Source organism: Squalius cephalus (assembly GCF_949319135.1).
Source record: "Squalius cephalus genome assembly, chromosome: 11".
NCBI classification, from domain to species: domain Eukaryota; kingdom Metazoa; phylum Chordata; class Actinopteri; order Cypriniformes; family Leuciscidae; genus Squalius; species Squalius cephalus.
Genome location: NC_137132.1, coordinates 5,320,715 through 5,347,679, shown reverse-complemented (window position 1 = coordinate 5,347,679; position 26,965 = coordinate 5,320,715). Strand labels below are relative to the sequence as shown.

The following is a 26,965-nucleotide window of genomic DNA, read 5'->3' as shown; positions in this document are numbered from 1 at the left end:
ATAGATAATTTCTCAAATTGCTTATCCGATCTGTCTCAGCTGCTGCCTGAACCCAAACAAACAGATGAACTAGACTAGAAGAACTAACTAGCACTATGAGCACCATTCTCTCTAGAACATTGGACATTGTTGCACCCATTAAATTAAAAAAGGTCAGATAGAAAATTAAAGCACCATTTTACAACAATACTACGCGTGTTCTAAAGAGAGAAACCCGTAATTTAGAGCGTAAATGGAAACACACTAAGATCTTTAAGATCACTAAATTCGAGGCGTTTAGTCATACCTAGGATATCCAGATCCACCAAAGGAGGGAGAGCATTTTCACATTTAGCTCCAAAACTCTGGAATAGCCTTCCTGATACTGTTCGTTGCTCAGACTCGCTCTCCCAGTTTAAAACTAGATTAAAGACGCATCTCTTCAGCCAGTTATTCGTATAATATTTTTTTTAATCTTACAGTTAATTCCAGTCTCTAGTTCATAAACGCCAGAGGAGAACTGGCCCCCGACTGAGCCTGGGTTCTTCCCAAGGTTTTTTTTCTCCATTAGGTCACTTGATGGAGTTTTTCGGTTCCTTGCCACTGTTGCCTTTGGCTTGCTCAGTTGGGGATATCTGAGCCCGATCTGTAAAAAAAAAAAAAGGCCCGAGCCCGGCCCGAATGGGCTTAGCGTGTTGGGCCCCGTCGGGCTTGCAGACCTCTAATTCTGAGGTGCAAGTACATTCTCAGACTCAGCCGAACGCACGAGCACTCATCTTCGTTTTAGCGTGCGGTTAAAAACTAGCCTAGAGAGCAATCTGCTGTTAAAAACTAAGCTCACCCATATACAAAAGAAATAGGTTTGAAATATATTTTCAGAATATATTTCAAAATGATAAATATAAGTGAACAACAATGCAAATATATTTAAATGTATTTGGAATATATGCCACATATATTTTTGAGACTTTAAAATATATTTCAATATATTTTTTTTCCGTATAGGGATGCATTCGTAAAAAATTGGAATCGATCCAAGAATCGAGATGCATCGATATATATTGTCCCAGCCCTAATAGGCAATACAGGAAACTCCTCTTCAGCCAAATTAAACATATCTTCCTCGGTCGCGCAAGTGACCACGTAATCATGGCCACTGCTGGCTGAAGAGCACGTGTTATCATCAGCTGGTTTAGCAGCGACCGAAGAGTAATTCGAATGACCACATTTACACCCCATGTTAACACAGAACAAAGGAAAACTTAAAGTCAGAGTTGTAACAAAATAGCAACACAGTGTACAAATAACAAAAAGTTATTTTTGCACTAAGCACAGTTGGTGCAAGAGCTCAAACAAACACGTCTGATCAGGTAGCCATCTTGGACCCCCCCTCACTCCCTCCCCTAAAATTTAAAGTTACCCATTAATAACTTGGTCATGGAGCAGTTGCGTAATGTCACATTTACAATCAATCTGATATTCGGAAAAACAGCACTCTTGATTTTATGTTGCTTGGTTGTATGATGCTTGAGTTGTTCCTCAAATAAATATAAAAACAGAGGAAAATTACATATTTGTTACCCCAATATCTTGAACATCTGAGTCCAGCAGTGAAGAACTCTTTCTACAAGCACATATAAGACTTGTTTTCAGTTTAAACAATCACAGTTAAACACTTTTTGTCAAGACAATTTGTTTTTTTATGTTTATTTCTTATGTTTATGTTTATTTAATTGCATGTACTATCAGAAAACAATATAGTAAACTTTGTAAATAAGTGACAATACACATCTAATTCAAGATAGACCTACTAAGCACACAATCCATGCAGAGAGATTTTGCACACAAAAAAGATTTACAATGTTGAAGCTTGAACTCTTAAGTCTTTCTAGTCTTTCAATTATTTTAACAAAAAAAAAAAAACATTCTCCATATTTTATCTTGCAGAATTTACCTGAATGTATTTGAGATGAAAACAAATGTTGATCACTTGCAACAGTTTTTTATATGAGCATGAAGGCTTGATACATGTCTAAAACTCTTCTCACACTGAGTACAGTTGTACGGCTTCTGTCCAGTATGAACTCGCTCATGTTCTTTCAGGTTTCCAGACTGAGTGAAACTCTTCTCACACCGAGTACAGTGATACGGCTTCTCTCCAGTATGAACTCGCTCATGTGATTTCAGATGTCCAGACCGAGAGAAACTCTTGTCACAATATGAGCACTTGTAAGGTTTTTCTCCAGTATGAATTCTTTGGTGCTCTTTTAGACATTCAGCTCTAGTAAAGCTCTTCCCACAGTCACAACACACATGATCTCTCACTTCATTATGTGTTTTCTGGTGTCGTTTAAAACTATCCAGCAGTGTAAAACTCTTTCCACAGAGAGAACACAAGTGAGGCTTAACACCTGTATGAAAAGTTAGGTGTTTTTTGAAATATGATGGTGAAGTAAAACCTTTTCCACACTGAGTGCAGTAGTACGGCTTCTCTCCAGTATGAACTCGCTCGTGTGATTTCAGGGCTCCAGACTGAGTGAAACTCTTGTCACAATATGAGCACTTGTGAGGTTTTTCTCCAGTATGAACTCTTTGATGCCGTTTCAGATGGTCAGGTAAAGCAAAGCTCTTCCCACAATCGCAACACACATGATCTCTCACTTCAATATGTGTTTTCTGATGCCGTTTAAAACCGTTCAGTCTTGAAAAACTCTTTCCACAGAGAGAACACACATAAGGCCTCTCATCTGAATGAACTTTCATGTGTTTTTTTAGATGTGATGACAAAATGAACTCTTTACCACACTGATCACAGTTAAAAGGTTTTTCTCCAGAGTGAATATGCAGATGAATTTTGAGTAAGGATGAAGATATGAAACTCAATCCACACTGAGTGCATGTATACGGTTTCTCTCCAGTGTGAATTCTCATGTGTGTCTTAAGGCTTCCTTTATGACTGAAACTCTTTCCACACTGAGAGCAGGAGTGCCGCTGTTTGACTGTTGTTCCTTGAGTTTTGAAGTCACAGTGTTTAAAGTCTTCATTCAGTTCTTCTTTTAGCTCTGTTACTTCCATCTGACCTAAAATGAACATATCAAGTAGATATAATCAGTTTAAGGAAGATAATTTCAAGGAAAATTCAAGTGAACACAAGTAGACAACAAGAGAATATGTTTCTGTCTGTGTGAGTATAAAGTATCAGATCTTTTAATGATGAAGGTTTGTTATATAATTCTCATTAATATGAATAATAAAAATGTATTTGACACATTGTTATATACAAGATTAGGATCATTTAGTTGTATTTCTACATCATTTATCATAAATATACTACTTATTATTTCACAGCCACCAAAGCAGTCAACAATGAAGAATCAAGAATGGACACCAACCTATTTGTTCCTCAATATCTTCATGTTTTATTCTAGATGGTTCTGGATCACTCATGTCTTCAATCTCCTCTTTAATAAACTCCATCTTTAACAGTCACACAGATTTCAGCTGCTACTCCTGGAGTTTGTCCTTCTCTTGTAGGATGATGGGAATATTCCCAGTATTTATTGGTGAATTGTTGTGGGAGGGGCTTCACTGCAGGTGTGAACTGTGATCACTGTGTGATATTGACGCCCACAGGACCAGATCTGGAATCTGAAAGTTATTGAATTTATACTGAACTAAATTAATTACTTGATAGTTAAGTGAATATATTTGCTGTTATAAATCGTGTTTTTGACCAAGTTGTATATTATCATCATATAAACCAAATTTGAGAAACTTCACTGGCAAAAAAAAAAAAAAAAAAAAAAAAATTCTGAAGAAAGCCAGACATGAATGTGATGGGTTTATATTTACTGAGTTATCCAGTATTTTGTAGAGGGCGGTAAAAATGACTTTAGAAAGATGGCAAATCATTATTTTTGTATTTACAAAGAGATTGGTAGGTCCCAATGTTCAAATTGTTGAATTTTTTCCATTTTTAATGGTTGAAAACCAAATATGGGTATAACTTCTCAAACAGTGGATACTTATTTTGTTTAAAGAAGAATGTATGAAGAATAACTAGAAATGTATCTTGTTTCCCTCTATCAAAACAATTGCATACAACATCCAACTCTGATTGCCAAAAATACACTGAAATGATCTGAATATTTCCAGTATTTATTGGTGAATTATTGTCGGAGAAAAATTTGTAAAATAAAATAAAAATAAACAACTGAATTTACACTGAATTACTTACAATGCATTTAAATTGTGAACAAAGTCTGAGGGAAATAACTGTGTCATCATGTTTAAATGAGCTGCTGAAAAACCTCTTTAGCCCTATTCACACAGGATAAGTATTACCTGGTGACCTCTAGTCATTTGTAATAATTACAGAAGTTGTCTGTGATCTTAATCCCGTGCGAATCAACCTTAATTTCAAGTCTTTTTGTCTTTAATTTGAAGAGTAAAAATTCCCCTGCAAATGACCTAGCATATTTCGCCGAACACAGAGGTCCCGTGATAATATTAGTCCTGTGCGAATCAGCATCTCTGTGATTTGGCGGGGTCGTATATCATTTTTATTGCCTGTGTGCTTTTTGATCTATCTTTCGCAAAGAATGGAGGCATTTCTAAATCACATGAGGTCCCCAGATAATACTAATCCAGTGTGAATAGGACTTTTGTCTCCAAAATGTCTGACATCTTCTGTAAAGCGGCACATTAATCACATTGAATTGGTGTCAACAGGCTGAAACAGAGTCTGTGAAAAACTCTCTGCCAACATATTAGTACTCTCTCATTAATAATTAGACCTGCAAATTCAGAGGTGAAAATGGTGAATTAAACGGTGAAAACATGTTCTTGAATTAAATCTCTGTAGGGTGTTTTGGGGGCTTAATGCTGTAAGCTATACAGAAAACCCTAGTTGGTACATCATTATAATTGTCACGGAATGGCTGTATCAATGAAGCACACGAATAAGGATAATTCCAGGAAATAAGAAATATCCAAATAGGAATTATCCTTTTAATCCAAAAGAACAGGCAGAGAAACTCAGAAAACAGCCATCCCTCATAAATGAGACTTGACAAAAGTACTGAACCAAACAAGGAGTATATATACAGACTTTTCAGTTTGGTCCGAATCAAAATTACAGGTGTGAAACCTCCCCTGGACCACGGTCCGGACCAAACAGACGAAATTTGGTCCGACGAAAAGAGGTCGTCTCAGTCTGGATCAAACTGAACAAAGGTTTGGTCCATTTCTAGTGTATAGCATTTTCTGTATGGTTCGGACTTTCAGACCATTTACAGGAAGTTCTGGTGGTTCCCGCATAGCCTAAACGACTGAATAAGAATATTTATGAGCAGATCTGTCAATCCTGCCCACAGCGTTTCTTCCAGCTGATTCTCTCACACACACATTTGTCCTGCCGGCAACAATAAAATGTTCGCACAACGAGAACGTTCATTTGGCGAATTTGAACTAGCCTCGGGTATAGCTGGTGCTGCAGGGAGTAATGCCATATTAATAAAAGTATAGTGGCAACGATATGCGTCTGTTCATTCATTCTTGTCATAGTTACCCGCCGAATTGACAACACGCTGACGTCAGACGCATGTCCGTTTACAAACCAATCAATATCAAGATGCAGCCCATATAGATGATGACAACAGGACGCAAGTACGTCACGTAAAGTTCTTTAGTGCGCTCACATAATTGCAATGTGAAACCAAACCAAAACTAACCTAATGTATACAATGTCTCAAAACATGCACTTTGGTTAGGACCTTGGTGCGGACTATCAGGTGTGAAAACACCCTGAATATCAATAATTATCAAAAAAAGTTGAACTTTCGATTTACGGTCGCTAAGGGGCGCCAAAACGAACGTTGTGGGAGGAGCCTATTTTACAATAAGGGCTATAAAGTTCATTTCAATCACAAAATCTCACGTGGAGGGCAATGGTACAGTCTTCTCTCCAGTATGAACTCGCTCGTGTGATTTCAGAGATCTGGACCGAGTGAAACTCTTGTCACAATATGAGCACTTGTAAGGATTATCTCCAGAATGAATTCTTTGGTGCCGATTCAGATTGTCAGCTCTAGTAAAGCTCTTCCCACAGTCACAACACAAATGATCTCTCACTTCATCATGTGTTTTCTGATGCAGTTTAAAATGATCCAGTCGTGAAAAACTCTTTCCACAGAACGAACACACATAATGCCTCTCATCTGAATGAACTTTCAGGTGTTGATTTAGATTTGATGACGAAATAAACTCTTTACCACATTGATCACAGCTAAAAGGTTTTTTTCCAGAGTGAACGCGCAGGTGACTTTTTAAACCAGTTGTATCTCTGAAACTCTTCCCACAATGAGTACACTGGTACGGCTTCTCTCCAGTATGAAGTCGCTCGTGTGATTTCAGATGCTCCGACCGATTGAAACTCTTGTCACAGTATGAGCACTTGTAAGGATTTTCTCCAGTATGAAAACTTTGGTGCTGTCTCAATTGGTCAGCTCTAGTAAAGCTCTTCCCACAGTCCAAACACACATGATCTCTCACTTCATTGTGTGTTTTCTGGTGCAGTTTAAAATGATCCAGCCTTGAAAAACTCTTTCCACAGAAAGAACACACATAAGGCCTCTCATCTGCATGAACTTTCAGGTGTTTGATTAGATGTGATGACGAAATAAAGTCTTTACCACACTGATCACAGGTAAATGGTTTCTCTCCAGTATGAATTCTTATGTGTGTTTTAAGGTGTCCTTTTTGTCTGAAACTCTTTCCACACTGAGGGCAGGTGTGCAGCTTATTAGCTGTGTTGCTCTGCTGTTCCTCCTCTGCTTCATTCAGTTCATGTTTTTGGGGTTTCATCTCCATCCAGTCTAAAATAAAAATATTATGTTGTTAAAATAAGTTCAATTGTATTCTGATTTAAAAGAAGAAAGCAATGGAGTATCAAGTATCAGATCTTTGATGTGGCAAATGTTAGTTCTGTCATTCTCTTGTTAATCCATTTCAAATTTAGATGACAAAAGGTTAATTTGTCATTAAAGGTTAAAGACAAAACATTATGAGGTAATTCCATGTCAACTCAACCAGAGGTCCCCGGCCTAATTTGTATTTTTAAAAATTTGGTGAAAAAAATACATAAAAGAAAGTAAAAATAATAAATGTCATGACTGTATATTGACTGTGTAATCCACTGTTTTGTAGAAGGGGGTCAAAATTATCATTTTCACCTGAGATTTGGAGCCAAATTACAAGGGTGTAAAAATGACTTCAGAAAGATGGCAGCATCGTTATTTTTTTTTTTTACACAGAGATTGGTAGGTCAGGTTCCACTTCAGAGCGTAAGCGTGCCTGTAAGTGTGCCTTGAAGCGTGCCTCTCACAGAAGTGATGGTGCCTACGACTGCTTGTGGTAAGTTCTCTGTGTCCCGTCCAGGGACTAGATATGGATTTTCCAGAGGTCTGGACGCTGGTGTCATATGGTGCCCCGTCTCTGAGAAAGCAGATTCTTGACCAAGGAGGGTCTTCGAGAGGACCATGAGTTCTGGGAACCAGGTCTGGTTGGACAAATAAGGGGCAACTAGCAAGACCTGCTCCTCGTCCTCCCTGACTTGGCATAGTGTCTGTGTGAGAAGGCTCACTGGGGGAAACGTATATTTGCGTAGGCCCCGGGGCCAGTTGTGTTCCAACGCATCCATGCAGAGGGGCCCCTTGGTCAGGGAACTGGCAGTCGGAAGAGTCCAGAGAGGGAACAGGTCTTTAACTGAGCGAATCCGAAGTGGTACCATCTCAGCTGGACCACCTAGGGATGGAGTTTCCACTCGCCCGGGGGCCACAGGCTGTCGTGAGGATTAAGTGACAAAGGGATTAAGTGACACGAAGCAACCTCAGATGCTTCTGACTTCATAGGAGGAGATGGCGGGCGAGTTGCGACATGCGGCAGGAGCGTAGACCAGCTTGATGGTTGATGTATGCAACGGTAGCAGTGTTGTCCGTACAGACCAGTACCAGCTTGCCTAGTAGCGGCTTTCTGAGGCGACCCAGCACAAGTCATACTGCTAGCAACTCGAGGCAGTTGATGCCAATGCTGTTGGGGGACTGTTCAGATCCCCGCAACTGCTCAGGAGGCAAACCACATCATCTCACAAGGAATCTTGCAATCAGTGACCTCAGTCTGCATTGCTGCATTATTGACACAGGACCCGATGTGATTCACTCTTCATTCATCTCTGAAAGTATTCACAGAGCTAAGCAAAGTTCCTTTTAATGCTTATTGCTAAAAGCAATCAGGGTATTGGCAACATGCTTGTTGCTAATGCTATCTGTGTTGTTTGGTCTTATCTAGTCATTTTCATTAAAATGCTCTTGCAAGGCTTATGCGATCATATTGGCTATGTGCGTTACTTATTTGTTGTCATTGGCTCTTTGGTCTGTAGCGACTGAGACAAATCAGACACAATTATTTGCCATATGCACACACCAATCTTTAAAACTTCCATCCGAGAGCAGGGTCCCAACCCCCAGGCGGGGTGAAAGGGGCCTGGTTGCCATGGCCGCGATCAGATAGGATGTTTTATGACTCTCAGGAATGCTAACAAGTAACTAACTCTGCCACAGATATCAGAACAAACTCTCCTGCATTCATTTATTGATGAACTGACTGACATGAAATGAACAGGCATTCCAGAACATTTTGAGAATGATTTACTGTTGTGTGTTTTGTCTTTTAATAATTCTGTTGATACTATGATCTCTTTGATACTATGTAGTTATTACAAGACCAACTGTCTATGTAACCATGTTTGGTCTCGATAAATTGGTGCTTTGAAGATCGAAATGATTGTGTACATGATATGCCAATAGCTGTGCAACACATTAGAATTACTAAGAATTTTCCTTAGTAGTGTCATTAAACACCAATCCAGCATGCCAGTCCGAGTGAGCACGCTTAAGACAAAGGCTTGTAAATCCTGGTGACAGAAGAAACTCCCGCCAGACAGTCCACCCTTCTCATTGGTACAGCAAACCCAGAGAGGGGTGGCCATTCTCAGGCTTTATTAGAGACTGACCACAGTGACCGTTCTCTCTTCTCAACGCTTCTCATCCGACAACAAGGCAGCTTCTGCTGTTACTGGGGGAGGGGCTGGACCCCTTCCCCCCCACTTGGGCCCAGCTCCCTGGGCCCAAACAGGCCTGAGCAATGCCTGCCATGCTTTCATACTCCAAAAAGGGAGTCAGACTTTTCTTCAATCTAGAAAACAACTGCAACTTTACCATCACTGACTCAACGATCCACTCCTGGTCTTCAAGCCAGGACAGCAGGCTTCGACTCACAACAGCCATGTGCTCGAAGCCACCATGCTTTTCTTCAAGGCCATAGACCCAATCAACGAATCCAATCCAATCCAAGAATTTTCCACGATTGCAACTGCCATGCAAGTATTCTTTGATGAGATTGCTATGAAATAAGCTGATGGTTCTTCTTCTCATACTGAGATCTTATTCCATAGTTCTATTTCCTGTTCCACACCACTCACCCCTTTACCTATGCATGTATGTATGGATGTATGAATGTATTTATGTTTGTTTAGTGTTAGTTATGTTTGTGATTTAGTTAATAAAATTTGTGCACGATTATGAATTTGGTTTCTGATCCTCTGTTTGCATACAAAGTCCCTTTTACGATTTTGATCTTGCTACATGCTAATTGCTGTACATAAGGAATAATTATTTTTCAGCGACCATGAACAATACATTTTCCTTAGAATAAATGAATAATCAAAGAGTTCTTTGGAACTGATTAATTGATTGTAATATTACTTTGGCTTACCTCAAAGTTAATCTGATTAACTGACCCAAATATTAATAATTAATCATAATTGGTAATTATGGATTATTATTAATATTTCCCCTTAGAGCTAATGTCCTTACAGGTCATTGTCAACTGCTTGCGTTGCACATACTGTGCTTTTAGCACTATGCAGCTCAGCTTCAATCTGCTTGCGGTGTTAGGAAATAACTATCCATGGTGTAAACGGAATAATTTCTGCTGTGGCACAGCTCTGAAATTATATTAAACAGTCACTATTCAGTTGAGTCAGTTCAGCGTTGATTCTGCCGGGTATCGGACACCGTTGGTCTATCTAGTTCTTGGAAACATGCCGTTCTTAAAGCTATAGTGTATTGGAAATATGCTTGCTCTAAAGGCTATCTGTTGCTATTGAAACATTCTTGTCCTTAAGGCTGTTTGGTAGCTATTGGAAACATGCTTGTGCTTAAGGCTATCTGGTTACTATTGGAAACATGCTCAGATTTTTTTTAAAGCTTAAAGGTGGGTGCGATCAAAAAAGTTTGAGAACCACTGCTCTAAAAGCTGTTAGTGCTATTGGAAACATGGTTGTTTTAAGGATATTTAGTCGTTATTTGGAACTTGGCTGTGTTTTAGGTTTATATCTGATGTCATTGTCACATTGTCGCACTGAGGTGATCGAACACCTTCGGGATCTCCTCATGGAGAGAATACTCAATTCAACTAATAGGTTCCACTTCTAAGGGGGAGCGTGCCTCATTTTGAGAGGGTGCTCTCACAGAAGTGATGGTCTGTATGGAATAAAAATTCTTGCGATAGTTACCAGAACCTCCTCGTCCCGTTCTTTTAAGAACCAGACCTAGAACTCTCTAAGGTCTAAACGCAAGTGCCATCATGCCCTATCCCTCAGGAAGGGCTGTCAAGAGGAGATGTCTGGTTGGGCCAATAAGGGGCAACTAGCAAGACCTGCTCCATCTCCTCCCTGACTTTAGCACAATTGTGTGCAAGAAGACTCACTGGGGAACACATTTCTGCGGGGGCCCCGGGGCCAGCTGTGGCCAGAGTTTTTTCTGTGTCAAGGGATGTCCACTCAGACAGGAGAAAAAACAACTGGCGGAGGGACGAATCCAGAGGGGCACAAGATGTAACTGTGCGGCCCCGAAGTGGTCCTAAACAGCTGGACCACCTGGGGACGGAGACTCCTCTCTCCCTGGGCCATAGGCTGTCGTGAGGCTCGTCAGTGGCACGATTGAGCAGTCCAGAAGTAATAAGTGGAATGAAGTGACCTCAGAAGCTTCTGACTCCGAGTAGGAGGTGGCATGTGAGGGAAGCGTAGCGTAACGGTCACAATGTTGTCTTTTCAGACCAGTACAAATTCGCTGAGTAGCGGGGTCTCAAAGCGAGATGAACTGCAAGCAATTCGAGGCAATGGATGCCAATGCAGTCGGAGGGTCGCCCAGACCTCTGTTACTGCATACCCTTTGTATGTGGCCCCTCAGCCGGTATTGATGGACACTCGTTCTATGGACCGTTGGCCCGGAGAAACAATATGACTGTTACGGACCTGTTAGGGTTTGGCTTCCACGAACCGGGCCAGGGGACCACAGATGTACCCGAGGTGGGGCAGCGAGGTGGAGGACAGGGACCTGGCTCAGAAGGCCCAAAGGCGGCCCGAATAGGGGTGTAAACCTACACTGGTCTCACGGTTCGGTTCGATTACGATTATCATGTCATCGATTCAGTTCAATTCGATATCACGATGCATCACTATGCACTGCATCCTCAATTTTCAATTTTACTTCACAACTGATGTGTGCGAGCGCGCATCATCATGCGTAACACATAAGAATAATTGTAATTTGACCATTGGGTGCAGGTCAGGTGCGGATACTTAAATCAGAGAAAATTATTGTTGCGGGTGGATGATTTGTTTTTGGCTGCGGATTCGGGTGACGTTGGAGCTCATCCGCGCATCTCCAGTCAATAAACACAAGGCGTTAACAGCTCGGGCTGAAAATGGCTGACGTGGTTTTTCAAGTTAGTGGTATTACCTCCTGGATATTTCATTCGTGTGTCTTCTAAAGGTCGTGCTTACCAGGTTGTTCATAAAAGCCGAAATGTGCCCAGATGTAGGCTTTTAAAGTAGTTGGAGCATTTTTAACTAATCACACTCGCGTCTCGCGTCTTTTAACTAATCACTATGTACCGCGACAAAGCACATATGTGACAAATTACGTCAGAAAAGCGTCAGTACATTATAATCAGTTATGGTCTATTGCTGAACCAATACCAACTCGTCCTCGTCTGCATCGTGATGCATCATAAAAACGATTAATTTCGACACCCCTAGGCCCGAAGCAGGGTCTGAGTGTGGTGCAAAACACTTACCTGTCTCAATGAGACGGCCAGGGATGCGTGAGAAGGCAGATGACCGGGTCATTGAACCGCACCCAGCTGCCGTGCTGGCGAACAAGAGGGCTGAGGGGTGCAAGTTTTTACAGGGTCGCACACCGCCAGATTTGCCCTCTTTGGACTCAAGAACAGAGGAATTTGCTCTTTCTTTGAAGTGTGGGTACCGCTTGCTCCGCTTTTTTGGGAGCCAGCGGTGGAACAGACACACACACAAACAAAGACTCCACCCGGCCCTCACCCGGGGGGAGTGAGAGGATCGTTGACCAACTCCAAGAGCATCCTCCTCCACCCCTTAGCAGCCCGCTCAGGAATGCTTTCGCTGTCGCTTGCCACCTGGCTTGGCAGCGCCTGGAGCGGGCTGGGCGTCCCTACTGCGGCCGGCTCCATGCTGGCCTGGCTGGAGGCTGCTGTGGAGGCCCAGCAGGAGCGGCGGCAGGGGACCGCCCTCGGCGACGAGCAGGCGGAGGAACTGTAAGAACTGAGCTGTAAGCTCTGCCCATCAGAACAGACAAGAACTCACAGGCCTTAGGGGGAGACGAGGATCCCCCATCCAAAAGGCAGCGGCCGCCGGACACATGTGCACTTGTGTCGCAACAGACTGCTCCACTGTAGGGATAGCCTCGCAACCCTTCACCGCTCCTCCATCAAGGGTAGTGAGGGGGAAAAAGCTATTCAGGCGGTTTCTAGCAGAGAAACGTGCCGTTCACAACCTGGTAAGCTCTCCATGCACTTCGGCAATGAAAGGCACTGGGGCGGCGATCTGAGAACCAGTGCGGCCCGCCCCGAGATACCAATCCTTCAACCGAGACTGAGTGAGACACGGTGGAGGATTCCACTCGAGCCCAGCAGCCTTGGCGGCCCATTTCAGCATAGCTGACAATTCTGGATCTGGCTTGGGCAACGTTACACTCCCAGAGGGAGATAACGCAGCTGAGTCATCATCTCCAGAGGCTAGCTCACCCTCCGATGCTGCTATCGACATCCTATCCTCTGGGGGAACCCCAATTGAAACGGCTGATCGGTCCATTACAGAGGGACCAGCACGTACAACAGGAAATTCCAACTGGCTGCGGTGTGATGGAGGAGTGAGGAGCCCACAAACAATGGTTACCAGGCGAGATATCCTCCCTCCGATCACCCATCCCACACCGCACCCGTGCGTGCTGTAAGCCCAAACACGTGATGCAACAATTGTGACCGTCAGAGAGGAACAGGAAACGACCGCATCCAGAAACGCCCGGGTGGAATGAAATATTGAAAAAGACGCAAGCGTACCCGTGTTGCTATTTCGGGAAATAGGACCCATCACCAGTGCCGGAGCATACAGAGGAATGACCGCGGCAACACTGAACAGTGAACTGAAACAGTGAAGTACTCACCTTTCCACCCTCTAACCAGCTGTCAACAAACAAAAACATTTAGAAATTTGTTGCTGTTAAAACAGCAGTTGAGAGCTCAAAGCTCACAGCACTCTTCAGAGACATCAAGCGATCGGCTCCGAAGCGAAAGGCAGCTGGTGCGTGCATCCAATTCCGTATTTATACCCGCCCTGCAGGTATATGCAATTCACGCATGCCAACGTGCATTGGCTCGTTTTAACAATACTCGAACATGACAGGATCCCTAAGCGTGATCCCAATCAGTCGGTACGTCCGACTACGTCAAATGTGACTGATCTGAAAGGGAACAGGCATATCTTCTGCTTGTTCTTAAAAGCTGAATAATTCCAGATGAACTCAGTTATTTTGACAGGAAAATACAAACAAGAATATCGTTTACATGTAGCACGTCGATTTTGCGTGGTATGTAAGACTCTCTCTAGCTCTCTCTCTCTCTGTGTGAGAGAAACGTGACAGAGAGTCGTGCGCCTTCACACTAGAGTTTACGGTATGTCAGATACAGGTACGCAGAGTTGAATTTGAAATACTTGTACAGATCGCTTGACAAAGAGCGAAACTCTCAAGCGCTCAGTCAGTGTTCAGCGAGTGAAAATATATCTATGGTAAACTTATACTTGGCATCTAACACACACACTGGCGAGTAAAATCTAAAATTTATTAGCCAATGGCTAATGATTGACATTATTTAGTCGCCCAGAGTGAAATTTAGTGATTTATTGCATTGTAGAGGGTTGTATTATTGAGCATACTGTACTAAGCGACATGCCGTGGTAATCAAAGTGTTGTTTTAGGCCTATCTGGTTGCATTGGAAAAATGCTCATTCTTTGCTCTATCCTGCAAAAGTTAGCACATGCTTGTGGCTAAAGCTTATCTAGATTATTGATACATATTGTGCAAAATACACATTAGGTATGTTCACAGCAGAGGGCTGTCATTCAACACTAACAACACTGTAGCTTGATGATCCTGTGAATGAGTGTGGAATCATGGGAGTAGTCATCTTCACCTTTACAAATAATGGAATTCAGTACGACGGGAGCAGAAATCATTTCCATGAATGAGGAAGCACACTGTACTTCATTGCTTAGCTGCCCACTGCATAAGACTCAGAGCTACAGGGTGTATGCTTCCCCGACCGGACTACACTAGTTTTAATACTGGTCTTATGGTTATATAACATGCTTTTTGTATCAGAATTTGTTGCTGAAAGTCGGAGCTATTGTATGCTTCCCCTGCCAAACTAAGCGATTTACGCGATTATGCAACATGCTTATTGCATCAGATTTTGCTGCCACTAGGGGTGTAAGCTTCCCCCAATAGATCCCATTCACTGTTAAATTGGCTACAGCAACATGCTTGTTGCAATGTGTTCTTGCTTGCTCCAGCTTGGGGTGATGCTTCCCCAATAAGATTGGATCTATAGCACTCAACACATGCCACTAACATCAGAATGTATTAACCTATCAGAATCAGTCGTGTTGAGGGTAGTGCGTTAAAAAAAAAGGCATCCAGAAAATCCGCTGTCAGTTTGTGTTGGGGGATATCGGCATATGGTTTTGTTTTGGGGGTTATTGCTGCTCTCCCTGCTCTTATCCATGCTAGGCTGTACGAAATTGCCAATTGTATTTGACGATAATGGTCCTGACAGAAATGCAACTAAAATTGCCTGTGACAGACTGTTACAGTATCTTTTGTAACGTAGTGAGCTGTTACTCTGTGTTAAATCCTATAGTACAACAGTCACTAACAAAAAGCCACATTTGTGTGGCGGTGTTGGGTTTTACTCTGGAAAAATTAATAAAGCAGTAGTGACACGTAACCTGGCAAGTATCTTCATTCACCAACTTGCAACACAGACTGCCTTGCTAAAACACACGTGGGATATGCGGAATGGAAAAAATAATTAAAAAAATAAAAGAGGTCTTGAACCGTGAAGGACTTGAGGACCGTGAACCAGTGCTGAAGCGGCCACATATGAAGCAATCCGAGCAGCATTACTGAGGCTGTGGATGCTATATGCCCCAGGAGCCTCTGATAAAGTTTCAGTGTGGCCGCTGTTCTGCTCTTGAGTGTATTCAAGCAGTTGAACACTGACCAGACACGTTCCTCTGTGAGGCGTGCCGTCTGGTGGAACGAGTCCAGCTTCATACCGAGAAAAGAGATTTTTTTGTATTTGTTTATGTTAATGAACATTTGTATAAAATACTAAATGTAAACAAGCCGGATTATAGTAACATTGCTAATGTACATCCGCAGTCCCTAGGCAGGTACACACAAGAACAAATACTCAGCTATACACACTACAAAGAGACAATACCCCAAACACATTATTCAAATTTCTAAGAATTTTGTTTACACAACTGATTCATCATAAGCCACTTCTTCAGATGATCTTTAAAAGCGTGATAAGTAGAACATTGTTTTATTGACTGCGGTAAACTATTCCAATATTTGCTCCCTATTACAGATAATACTTTCTGACCAAAAGATGTTCGCCTTTATGGCACTTCACAATCCTCTCTAATGACAGACCTGGTACCAACACCACAATCTGTCCTCTGTTTTATAAACTCATTTAACAGAGGTGGAGCAAGCCCATGCCAGACCTTATGAATAAAACAGGCATATATGAAAAAATAAAAAATAAAAAATAAAAATCAATAAATTGAATGAAATGAAAAATGAAATGAGACGGGGGTTTTTATCCAACACTTTTATTGCCTTATTATACAGTGATTCTATTATTTTTAGAGTTTTGTCACCTATGAATGACCAAGTATTAAAACAATACGGAATATATGAAAAAAACAATTGAATGTAAACACAACCTGGCAGCACAGACTGCCAACAATGGCCTAATGTACTTGAAATTCTTTAAATTAAATGTTAAAATATTAGACAACTTTTTTACGTGACTTTTAAAAGTTAGAGTAGAATCCAAAGTAACCCGAAGATACGTAAACTCTTTAACAATTTCAAGCTCCTCCCCTCTCAGGAATACATTTGAATGTGTCATCTCTACTAGCTGTTGCAAACATCATACACACAGTTTTTTGTGTGTGTGTTCAATAATAAACCTGTCCTGGTTATCCAATCCTGAATAATGGTCATAGCAGAAGCCAAAGTAATCAAAGCTTTTTCAAAATTCTTAGCATTGGTAAAAATAACCACATCACCTGCATACATCTGAACATTTACATCTTTACATACTCCAGGTAGATCATGAATATAGAGTGAAAATAGAATTGCTCCTAAAATAGAGCCTTGTGAAACCCTCTTGGGGCAAGCAAGGTAAGAAGATTTTGTACCATCAATACGCACAAATTGTTTCCTATTTGAAAGATATGATTTTATCCAAAAGTTTGCTTCCTCTGAAATGTTTTAATTTGTTAGTTAAGATAAAAGCACCTGATGGTCAACAGTGTCGAATGCCTTCTTTAGATCTAAAAAGACAGCACCAACACACGCACTCTTATCTAATAAGCATTTGACTTTCTCAACAAACAAACAATTTGCTGAATCTGTTGAATAATTGCTGCAAAAACCAAATTGTATTGGATGTAAAGAAGTAAAACCCTTATTTAGATGATTGGTCAAAAGCTTAGCAACACATTTTTCTGCTACCTTAAATATAATCAGAAGGATGCTAGTTGACCTATAATTTTTCAAATTTGATTTATCTCCTGTAGCCACCTTGCTGCTTGCCTAAAGGACAAATTTACAATGTGTGTTATTGGGAGTACTAAAGAATCTTTATTTGATTTTTAAAAATTTGTATCAAGCCCATTGCCTCCTTTGCTTTTGAGTTTTTTAATGCATCAATAATAAGTCTCTAAGTAATGTCCTTTGTGGTAAAAAGCTGGTATAATTCATCATCTGAATTTATAAAATGTGTATTAAAATTAGTAGCTATAGTTAAAGAATCCTTTACTAAAATATTGTTAATTTTAAGTTCAAACCTTTTATCAATGTTCTTTTGTTTTCCAGCTAATTTATTAATGGTTTGCCAGATTTTTTCCCATCCCCTTTTGACCCCTAAATAATGTTCATTAAAAAAAACCTGGCTTTGGCCTTTCGTAAAGTCTGTATTACTTTATTCCTCATAGAATCACATTTATATCGATCATTATACTACAGGGCCGTTGAATGCTTGAATCTGATTGGTTGACGAACGTTCTAAGGTGTGCATTATTATGACCGCCGCTAGCGTAGCTAGCGAAAGCGGTCATATAGGGATTGTCAAAGTTTTTTTTTTTTTTTTTTTTCGTCACCTTACTGAATTTTTCGTCAACGATATCAGGGCCACCGAAGCACCGGGGAACATGAAATTTGGTGGGCATGTAGCCCCACTAGACTTCTAAGGAAAAATTTCGTTTGGTCCCCGGGGGCCACTCCCCCCCCGCGCTGGGCCCCCCCAAACCCAAAAAAATGCAGTTTTTCCTAAATAACTACCTGAACCGTGGCACCGAGGATGAAGAAATGTTTATGGTATGTTGGTCTACTAGACTTTTACGGAAAAATTTCATTTGGTCCCCGGGGGCCACTTCCCCCCCCGCGCTGGGGCCCCTGTAAATTTTTCGTCAACGATACCAGGGACACCGAAGCACCGGGGAACATGAAATTTGGTGGACATGTAGCCCCACTAGACTTCTAAGGAAAAATTTCGTTTGGTCCCCGGGGGCCACTCCCCCCCCGCGCTGGGCCCCCCCAAACCCAAAAAAATGCAGTTTTTCCTAAATAACTACCTGAACCGTGGCACCGAGGATGAAGAAATTTTTATGGTATGTTGGTCTACTAGACTTTTACGGAAAAATTTTGTTTGGTCCCCGGGGGCCACTTCCCCCCCAGCGCTGGGGCCCCCGTAAATTTTTCGTCAATGATACCAGGGACACCGAAGCACCGGGGAACATGAAATTTGGTGGGCATGTAGCCCCACTAGACTTCTAAGGAAAAATTTCGTTTGGTCCCCGGGGGCCACTCCCCCCCCGCGCTGGGCCCCCCCAAACCCAAAAAAATGCAGTTTTTCCTAAATAACTACCTGAACCGTGGCACCGAGGATGAAAAAATTTTTATGGTATGTTGGTCTACTAGACTTTTACGGAAAAATTTTGTTTGGTCCCCGGGGGCCACTTCCCCCCCCGCGCTGGGGCCCCCGTAAATTTTTCGTCAACGATACCAGGGACACCGAAGCACCGGGGAACATGAAATTTGGTGGGCATGTAGCCCCACTAGACTTCTAAGGAAAAATTTCGTTTGGTCCCCGGGGGCCACTCCCCCCCCCGCGCTGGGCCCCCCCAAACCCAAAAAAATGCAGTTTTTCCTAAATAACTACCTGAACCGTGGCACCGAGGATGAAGAAATTTTTATGGTATGTTGGTCTACTAGACTTTTAGGGAAAAATTTCGTTTGGTCCCCGGGGGCCACTTCCCCCCCCCCCCGCGCTGGGGCCCCCGTAAATTTTTCGTCAACGATACCAGGGACACCGAAGCACCGGGGAACATGAAATTTGGTGGGCATGTAGCCCCACTAGACTTCTCAGGAAAAATTTCGTTTGGTCCCCGGGGGCCACTCCCCCCCCCGCGCTGGGCCCCCCCAAACCCAAAAAAAATGCAGTTTTTCCTAAATAACTACCTGAACCGTGGCACCGAGGATGAAGAAATTTTTATGGTATGTTGGTCTACTAGACTTTTAGGGAAAAATTTCGTTTGGTCCCCGGGGGCCACTTCCCCCCCCGCGCTGGGGCCCCCGTAAATTTTTCGTCAACGATACCAGGGACACCGAAGCACCGGGGAACATGAAATTTGGTGGGCATGTAGCCCCACTAGACTTCTAAGGAAAAATTTCGTTTGGTCCCCGAATGCCACTCCCCCCCCGCGCTGCCCCCCCCCCAAACCCAAAAAAATGCAGTTTTTCCTAAATAACTACCTGAACCGTGGCACCGAGGATGAAGAAATTTTTATAGTATGTTGGTCTACTAGACTTTTACGGAAAAATTTCGTTTGGTCCCCGGGGGCCACTTCCCCCCCCCCCCCCCGCGCTGGGGCCCCCGTAAATTTTTCGTCAACGATACCAGGGACACCGAAGCACCGGGGAACATGAAATTTGGTGGGCATGTAGCCCCACTAGACTTCTAAGGAAAAATTTCGTTTGGTCCCCGGAGGCCACTCCCCCCCGCGCTGGGCCCCCCCAAACCCAAAAAAATGCAGTTTTTCCTAAATAACTACCTGAACCGTGGCACCGAGGATGAAGAAATTTTTATGGTATGTTGATCTACTAGACTTTTACGGAAAAATTTCGTTTGGTCCCCGGGGGCCACTTCCCCCCCGCGCTGGGGCCCCCGTTAATTTTTCGTCAACGATACCAGGGACACCGAAGCACCGGGGAACATGAAATTTGGTGGGCATGTAGCCCCACTAGACTTCTAAGGAAAAATTTCGTTTGGTCCCCGGGGGCCACTCCCCCCCGCGCTGGGCCCCCCCAAACCCAAAAAAATGCAGTTTTTCCTAAATAAATAACTACCTGAACCGTGGCACCGAGGATGAAGAAATTTTTATGGTATGTTGCTCTTAAGGGCCCACATCAACCTAGCCCATAATCACTCATTTGTGATTTGCGCCCCTCCCATAAAAAGTGAAAATGCAATATTATTCTGCTTTAATCGCCCCTATCTTCAGTGGAGATGTTCAGAACTGCACCATATTTCATGTGTATGATTAACTTGACATCCTCTGGGGGTATCCTCTGCTAAGTTTTGTAGAATTTCATCCATGGGGGGGTATAAAATAAATTCATTTATGTGCACATTTAGTGACTGTACACTCATCGGCCTGTAGATGGTGCTGTTGAGCGAAGGGTTGCTGGTTTAGGATGATACTGTCACACACACACATGCAGGAATACAAACAAACGCAAGCATGCACACACACTGACATCCACACGCACAGACACACACACATACAAATCCACATGCACAGACACACACACACAAACACACACGCGCACACATGTACGCACACATACATACACGCACAGACACACACACACACACACACAGACACACACATACACACACACACACACACATACACACACACACACACACACACACACACACACACAGACAGACATGCACATACTATTACTTTTTTTGGGTATATACATAAACACGCAATACAGCCAAATTACTCCACGTCATTTATTTTTGTGGAAAGCCAGTGCAGGCCTGAGCGGCGGTCATATTTTGTACCGCGATGCGGTACATCTAGTTTTTCTAATAATTCAACGGCCTGTCGTCAATTATTCCTTACGTAATAAGACCAGAATTCAATGATTTTTTAAGGAGCTGATCTCTATCCTTAATCAATTTCCTACATTCAGTGTTAACCCAGGGCAACGATCCTCTGCACGGGGGCAAGTTTGCTCTTTTTCCAGGTGACCTGAAGCCCCAACTGGCTGAGATACAGCCCGAAGGGACGGACTTTGTACTGATATTCTTGACCCTCAAATGCAAAGCGCAGGAATGGTCTGTGTCGCGGGAGGATCGAGACATGAAAGTATGCGTCCTTCAGTTCAATCGCTGCAAACCATTCTCGGGATGCGGGATACAGATGCATACGACGGGAATATATATATATATATATATATATATATATATATTAGGGCTGGGTAAAAATTATCGATTTCTCGATTTTAATCGATTCTCATTTTTACGAAACGATATCGATTCTTAATTGCCAAGAATCGATTAGTCATCCTGTTTTCAGTTGATGAATGAATGGATCATTGTTGCGCGCATCTGATCCAATAAATCACAATAATCTTTGTGCTTTGTTATTATTGATATGAAACAAAGTCTCAGATTTCAAATTACGTCCATTTTCTTAATAAATTCAAAAACATAATTACCGTTTTGGCGCTGTGGCGTGAGATCGCTCTGGCTCAGCTCAAGATAAGCAGCAGCACTGAGCGCACATGATCTTCTCTTCTGCCTTAATAACACCAGTTACAGCGCGAAATAAACATGAATGAGCATCTGAAAGTGTGTTAAAAGATAGAGTACAACTAATCGAAGTCCGTATCATGTCACATGGAATCGCTCAATCACTGTTTCAACCGTGGAAAGACGTCAGTAAACAATGTCATAACGTCACATTTACCTCAGAAAAAACATATCCAGTGACCATAAACTCGTTAGTCAGCTAGAAAAATTAACTCGAGAGGAGCATTTTGTTAAATATATACACCATATTACACATTCATTATATTTTTTAATGTTCTTCAATATTTAATGCATGTTTGAATAAATCTGGAAAGTTATGACAGCCACCATTTAAATTTTTATATAATTTCATATAACTTTATTATTAGGCCTATAAAAATAAATAAAAGTGTATTTTAAGTGTTTGTATACAAATCAGTTAGTTTTTACCTTCAATATTATAGTAGGCTAATGAAGCCTATAGGCTACAACTGACTCCCATAGTTTATTTTCCAGTTTTCCTTGAGAAAATTTGCCATGTATTGTACCTGATATCCAAAATAATCGATATTGAATCGAATCGAATCGTAATCGAAATCGAATCGAATCGCAAGCTTGTGAATCGAAATCGAATCGAATTGTGAAATCTGTGTCAATACCCAGCCCTAATATATATATATATATATATATATATATATATTCCCCCTAGACACTCAGTAAATATACATCTGTAACATTTAATATTTTGCCTCTCATCACTATTTTTGTTTGTCTTTCTTCAGAAAAAAATATTAACATCAAAAATTTGCACCAGGGGAGTTTCTGAAATTCGGTTGATTTGACATGGAATGACCCTTTGACCATTTAGATGCATTTTCTGTATCATTTATCATCTAATGTGTTGAACTGAAGCTTTGTTACCTTCATTTTTCACAACAGTCAACAAAGAAGAATCAAGAATGGACACCAACCTGTTTGTTGCTCAGTATCTTCATGTTTTATTCTGGATGGTTCTGGATCACTCATGTCTTCAATCTCTTCTTTAATAAACTCCATCTTTAACAGTCACACAGATTTCAGCTGCTACTCCTGGAGTTTGTCCTTCTCTTGTAGGATGATGGGAATATTCCCAGTATTTATTGGTGAATTGTTGTGGGAGGGGCTTCACTGCAGGTGTGAACTGTGATCACTGTGTGATACTGACGCCCACAGGACCAGATCTGGAAAAATCAAAAACAAGTTACTGAATATATAATGAACTACTTTAATTACGTTAGTAAGTGAGCATAGTTCCTGTTTTGACAAGTTTGTATACTAGTAGTATCATATAAAACAGACCTATAAGAAACAATCTACAGCATCTGTAATTGACATATATTAAATTCTTAAATTAACATTTCAACTAAACGTAGAAACGCTTTCCATGGGAACATTTTAGCAGTTGTATGTCCCGTATTTCTATCGACTCTATCGAAGTGTTTGCAAGACGGTGTCGCCCATGATTTCATACACAATATTATGGTTGCGCATTGCTGCCACATATATATTATTTTTCCACTCAATTATGTCATAATAAACAAGATGTTATGTCATTAAAACATCTTTTCTCGTAATAACGAGATTTTATGTCGTTAAAACGACATTTTCTCGTAATAATGAGATGTTTTGTCATTTTAACTACATCTTTTCTCGTAATAACTACTACGTTATGTCGTTAAAACGAAATATTTTCTCGTAATAACTGGATATTATGTCATTAAAACGACACATTTTCTCGTAATAAGGAGATCTTTTGTTAAAATTAGATATTTTTCACTTTAAAACAACATATTTTCTCATAATAAGGACATGTTGTACAGTGACTTGTAATATGCCTTAATCCACATTTGAGATATAGCATATCATGCCTTTATCTCACTTTACAAAAAGCATATGTAAAATATCTTCCACTGCCAGGTATCAATGGCAGTGCATTGTTGTGATTTACTGATGTACAGTTCACAGATAGCCTACTTCATCTAAACCAAACTTTATCAAACTTTGTGGGGCCATGGACTGCTTATAAAGTAGAACATTTTCCAAGGACCCCTCATAATGAGCCTATAACAGCGATTAAACTCAAAGTTACTGGTGGGTGGGAGTAATAAACATTATTATTGTTTTATTGCATATCCCCAAATTGTCTATGTTATGTCATTTTAACGACATAATATCGTTATTACGAGAAAATATGTAGTTAAAACGATCTAACATCTCGTTATTGCGATATAATTGAGTGGAAAAATAATATGTGATAGCAATGCGCCACCGTAACGTTACAATAAACAGATATTTTTGAGAGAGAGAAAAAAAAAAACATCTCTTACATGTATGTAGAGTGGAAATAGCATCCAGCGAAATACTCCACAACCGTCCTTCACTCAAACTCTAATATAGCCTCGTCGATTATTATGAACTTGAACTGGTCTTCAAACGTTCAGCACTGCGATCTTCTTCTTCTTCATCATCTTCCTCTTCTTCTTTTTATTGGAGGCTTGCATTCTTAAATTGAGCATTACCGCCATCTACTGTGGGTTATGGATCAGGAACTCTTTTCCTTCTCTTCCTGATCAGAACAAAAAACACCTTTTAGGTCGAACTATATTCTTTCAATGAATCGAGTTCTATTCAGAAATTGTATTGTATCCAAAAGCTTCATTAAAGTTAATTGCTGTTCTCCTTTCTTATGTAATTCATCTATTAGTTTATCCCCCCCCCCCCTCTCTCTCTATAGCCTATATCTGTTACACTGTATTAATAAATGTTCCTCTGTTTCTCTGACACCACACCAATCATATAATCCTGTAAGATATCTCAATAATCTCAGATATTATCTGGTAATCAATGCCTCTATGGATCTTCCCACAACCAAACACTGAGTGAGACCCCATGTCATCTTATTTATGTGAATACTCGATGTAATGTTCATATCAAACCACATTCCAGGAAATCGTATCACTTTAACTTGTTCTAATTCCTCATTATATCATTTTAGATTTATATCCATGCTTACCTTTTTATTTGTAAAGAAAATTAATTTGGTTTTCTCTACAGATAATTTAAATTCCCATTTATAAGGCCATTTCCCAACATTGTTTTATCCCCAACATTTTTATTAACAATATAATCCACATTTCTTTATCTAATCCAAAGGGCTCCATCATCTGCAAACAACGATTTTCCTTTATTCAATCTACTGTTGCAAATTCAACATTAATCATAATAATAAATAATACTGGACTTATGACACTATGGGTCCCATTCTCAATCAAACCTTTTTCTGATATATACTCTCCTTTCTTCACTTTTATATTTCTTTCTATTAAAAATTCTTTAATCCAATTATATAACCTATTCCAATCTGTTCTAATTTTATTAGCAAACCTTACTTCCATAACATCATAATCCTTTTCAATATCAAAGAAAACTGCTGCTACTGCTTCTTCATTTGTCTTTCTTTTTTTTTTTTTTTTACATTAAATAACTTATTTCAGCTCGTCCTGAGCTGTTACCTTCCTTTTTTTAATGCTTGTTTTAATCCAGGAAATGAAAAAGGAAAATCCAATAAACCATCCATCGCCCTCTTCCTTTCAATAATACATGGATGTTTTCTTAGCAGCTTCTCCCTCATTTCTTACTCTCCTTTGTCAAGTTATCTAAACTGTTTCTTTTTAAAAAACTCATTTCTGCTTTCTCTTTGTCACTTACATGCATTTTCTTCTCCCATACTTAACACAGGATATTCATATTCTTTCCTAATTCCACTCATCTTTTTAATCATGCTCCACATTTCCTCAACTGGAGAACTTTTACCAATTTCTTCACAAAATGACCTCCATAACTCTCTCTTTACCGCCCTTATCATTTTCCTAGTTTCTGCTTTTTTTTATTTGATGTATCATCACATGTTCACAGCTGTGTGTTTTCTTCAGTATTTTTAATGCTTTCCTTTTCTTTCTGATTGCTATTGTACAATAGAACAATTTTCTCTTCTTTCTATTATTTGCAGCATTCTGTATCACTGAAAATAATTATCCTTTCAATATCTTTCCCTTCATTAATCTTGATCATTTTCATTCCATCCTCTCTCATTATTTTGTAATTTCAAAATTAGCTTTCTCAGACTTCCATTTTTCCCTCCTTCCCATCTCATTATTTACATTATTTATAAAGGGATCTTATTTACATTATTTTACTTACTATAGGAAAACGATCACAACCAACCAACTGTACTTTACTTGGTAATACTTAAAGGAGAACTCCGGTCAATTTTAACATTGAGCTCATTTTTTTGTAAATTTGGAGTGCTGTCAATACAGAGAACAACGACAAAAATCGGTGTTGCCTACACCGTGTTATCCTCTTTTTAAAATTTGCACCCTGTTGACTTCAATGGGGCAAGATTTAAACCTGCTTTTAGCCTCTTAACATCCTTGATGTGTCATTACAAGTGCACAGGTCATGTGAGTGATTCCTTCAGAGTGAACACGGGTGAATCTGACTGCAGTAGATGTGAAAGATATGGATAAAAATGATGTTTATTCAGCCAGCGCTCATACCTGTATTTACATCCTGTTTTCGGTCAAAGTCCAGAGTAATTGATTGTCGAGTTCACGCGCATAGGTTTAGTACCTATGATCATGCTTCATGATCATCATTTTTATCCATATCTTTCACATCTACTGCAGTCAGATTCACCCGTGTTCACTCTGAAGGAATCACTCACATTAGCTGTGCACTTGTAATGACACATCAAGGATGTTAAGAGGCTAAAAGCAGGTTTAAAACTTGCCCCATTGAAGTCAACAGGGTGCAAATTTTAAAAAGAGGATAACATGATGTAGGCAACACCGATTTTTGTCGTTGTTCTCTGTACTGACAGCACTCCAAATTTACAAAAAAATGAGCTCAATGTTAAAATTGACCGGAGTTCCCCTTTAAGTTAAATGGTCCATCATTAATAAGTAACTATGCAGGAAGTAATGCAGGACTATTGAGTAAGTACATTAACACTTCAGCTACTATTAACTAATATGGAAACAAGCTTAACTAACCAGTAAGTGATATTGAATTTAGGACTAAGATAGTTCCTTATTAGGTAATCAATAACTGAATGAGATTGGCATCATTAAGAACTAATAAATAAATACTAGTTAATTACTAATCACAACATTAACATGTCTGAGACGTTAGAAATGGTCTTTTTTATTGTATTGTCAACGTGGTCATAACATGCATCAAGTGTAGTCACTCTGCAAGTGAGATTATTTCACTTTAAAATAATGGTCTAGATACAAGTACTTCTGTCACACTTGAGTAATTAGTGATGCATTTTATGACTATATT

General features: G+C 40.5%; 1 protein-coding gene across 5 annotated transcripts in view; it reads right to left on the bottom strand.

Moving 5' to 3' along the window:
- Positions 1–1,512: 1,512 nt before the first annotated feature.
- Positions 1,513–26,965, bottom strand: part of LOC307167486 (uncharacterized protein) — a 565,869-nt gene continuing 540,416 nt past the window's right edge. The window contains exons 1-4 of one of the 5 annotated variants that reach the window (XM_079886625.1): positions 23,947–24,185; positions 22,552–22,800; positions 3,372–3,627; positions 1,513–3,059 (exon numbers count right to left, since the gene is read on the bottom strand). In XM_079886625.1, the coding sequence (XP_079742751.1) occupies positions 1,966–3,059; positions 3,372–3,456 (1,179 nt within the window). In that variant the 5' untranslated portion in view covers positions 3,457–3,627; positions 22,552–22,800; positions 23,947–24,185 and the 3' untranslated portion in view covers positions 1,513–1,965. Of the gene's footprint in view, positions 3,060–3,371; positions 3,628–4,121; positions 6,855–22,551; positions 22,801–23,946; positions 24,186–26,965 lie in introns of those variants that run through there. The other 4 variants (XR_013822797.1, XM_079886626.1, XR_013822796.1 and 1 more) reach the window with 4 other exon arrangements.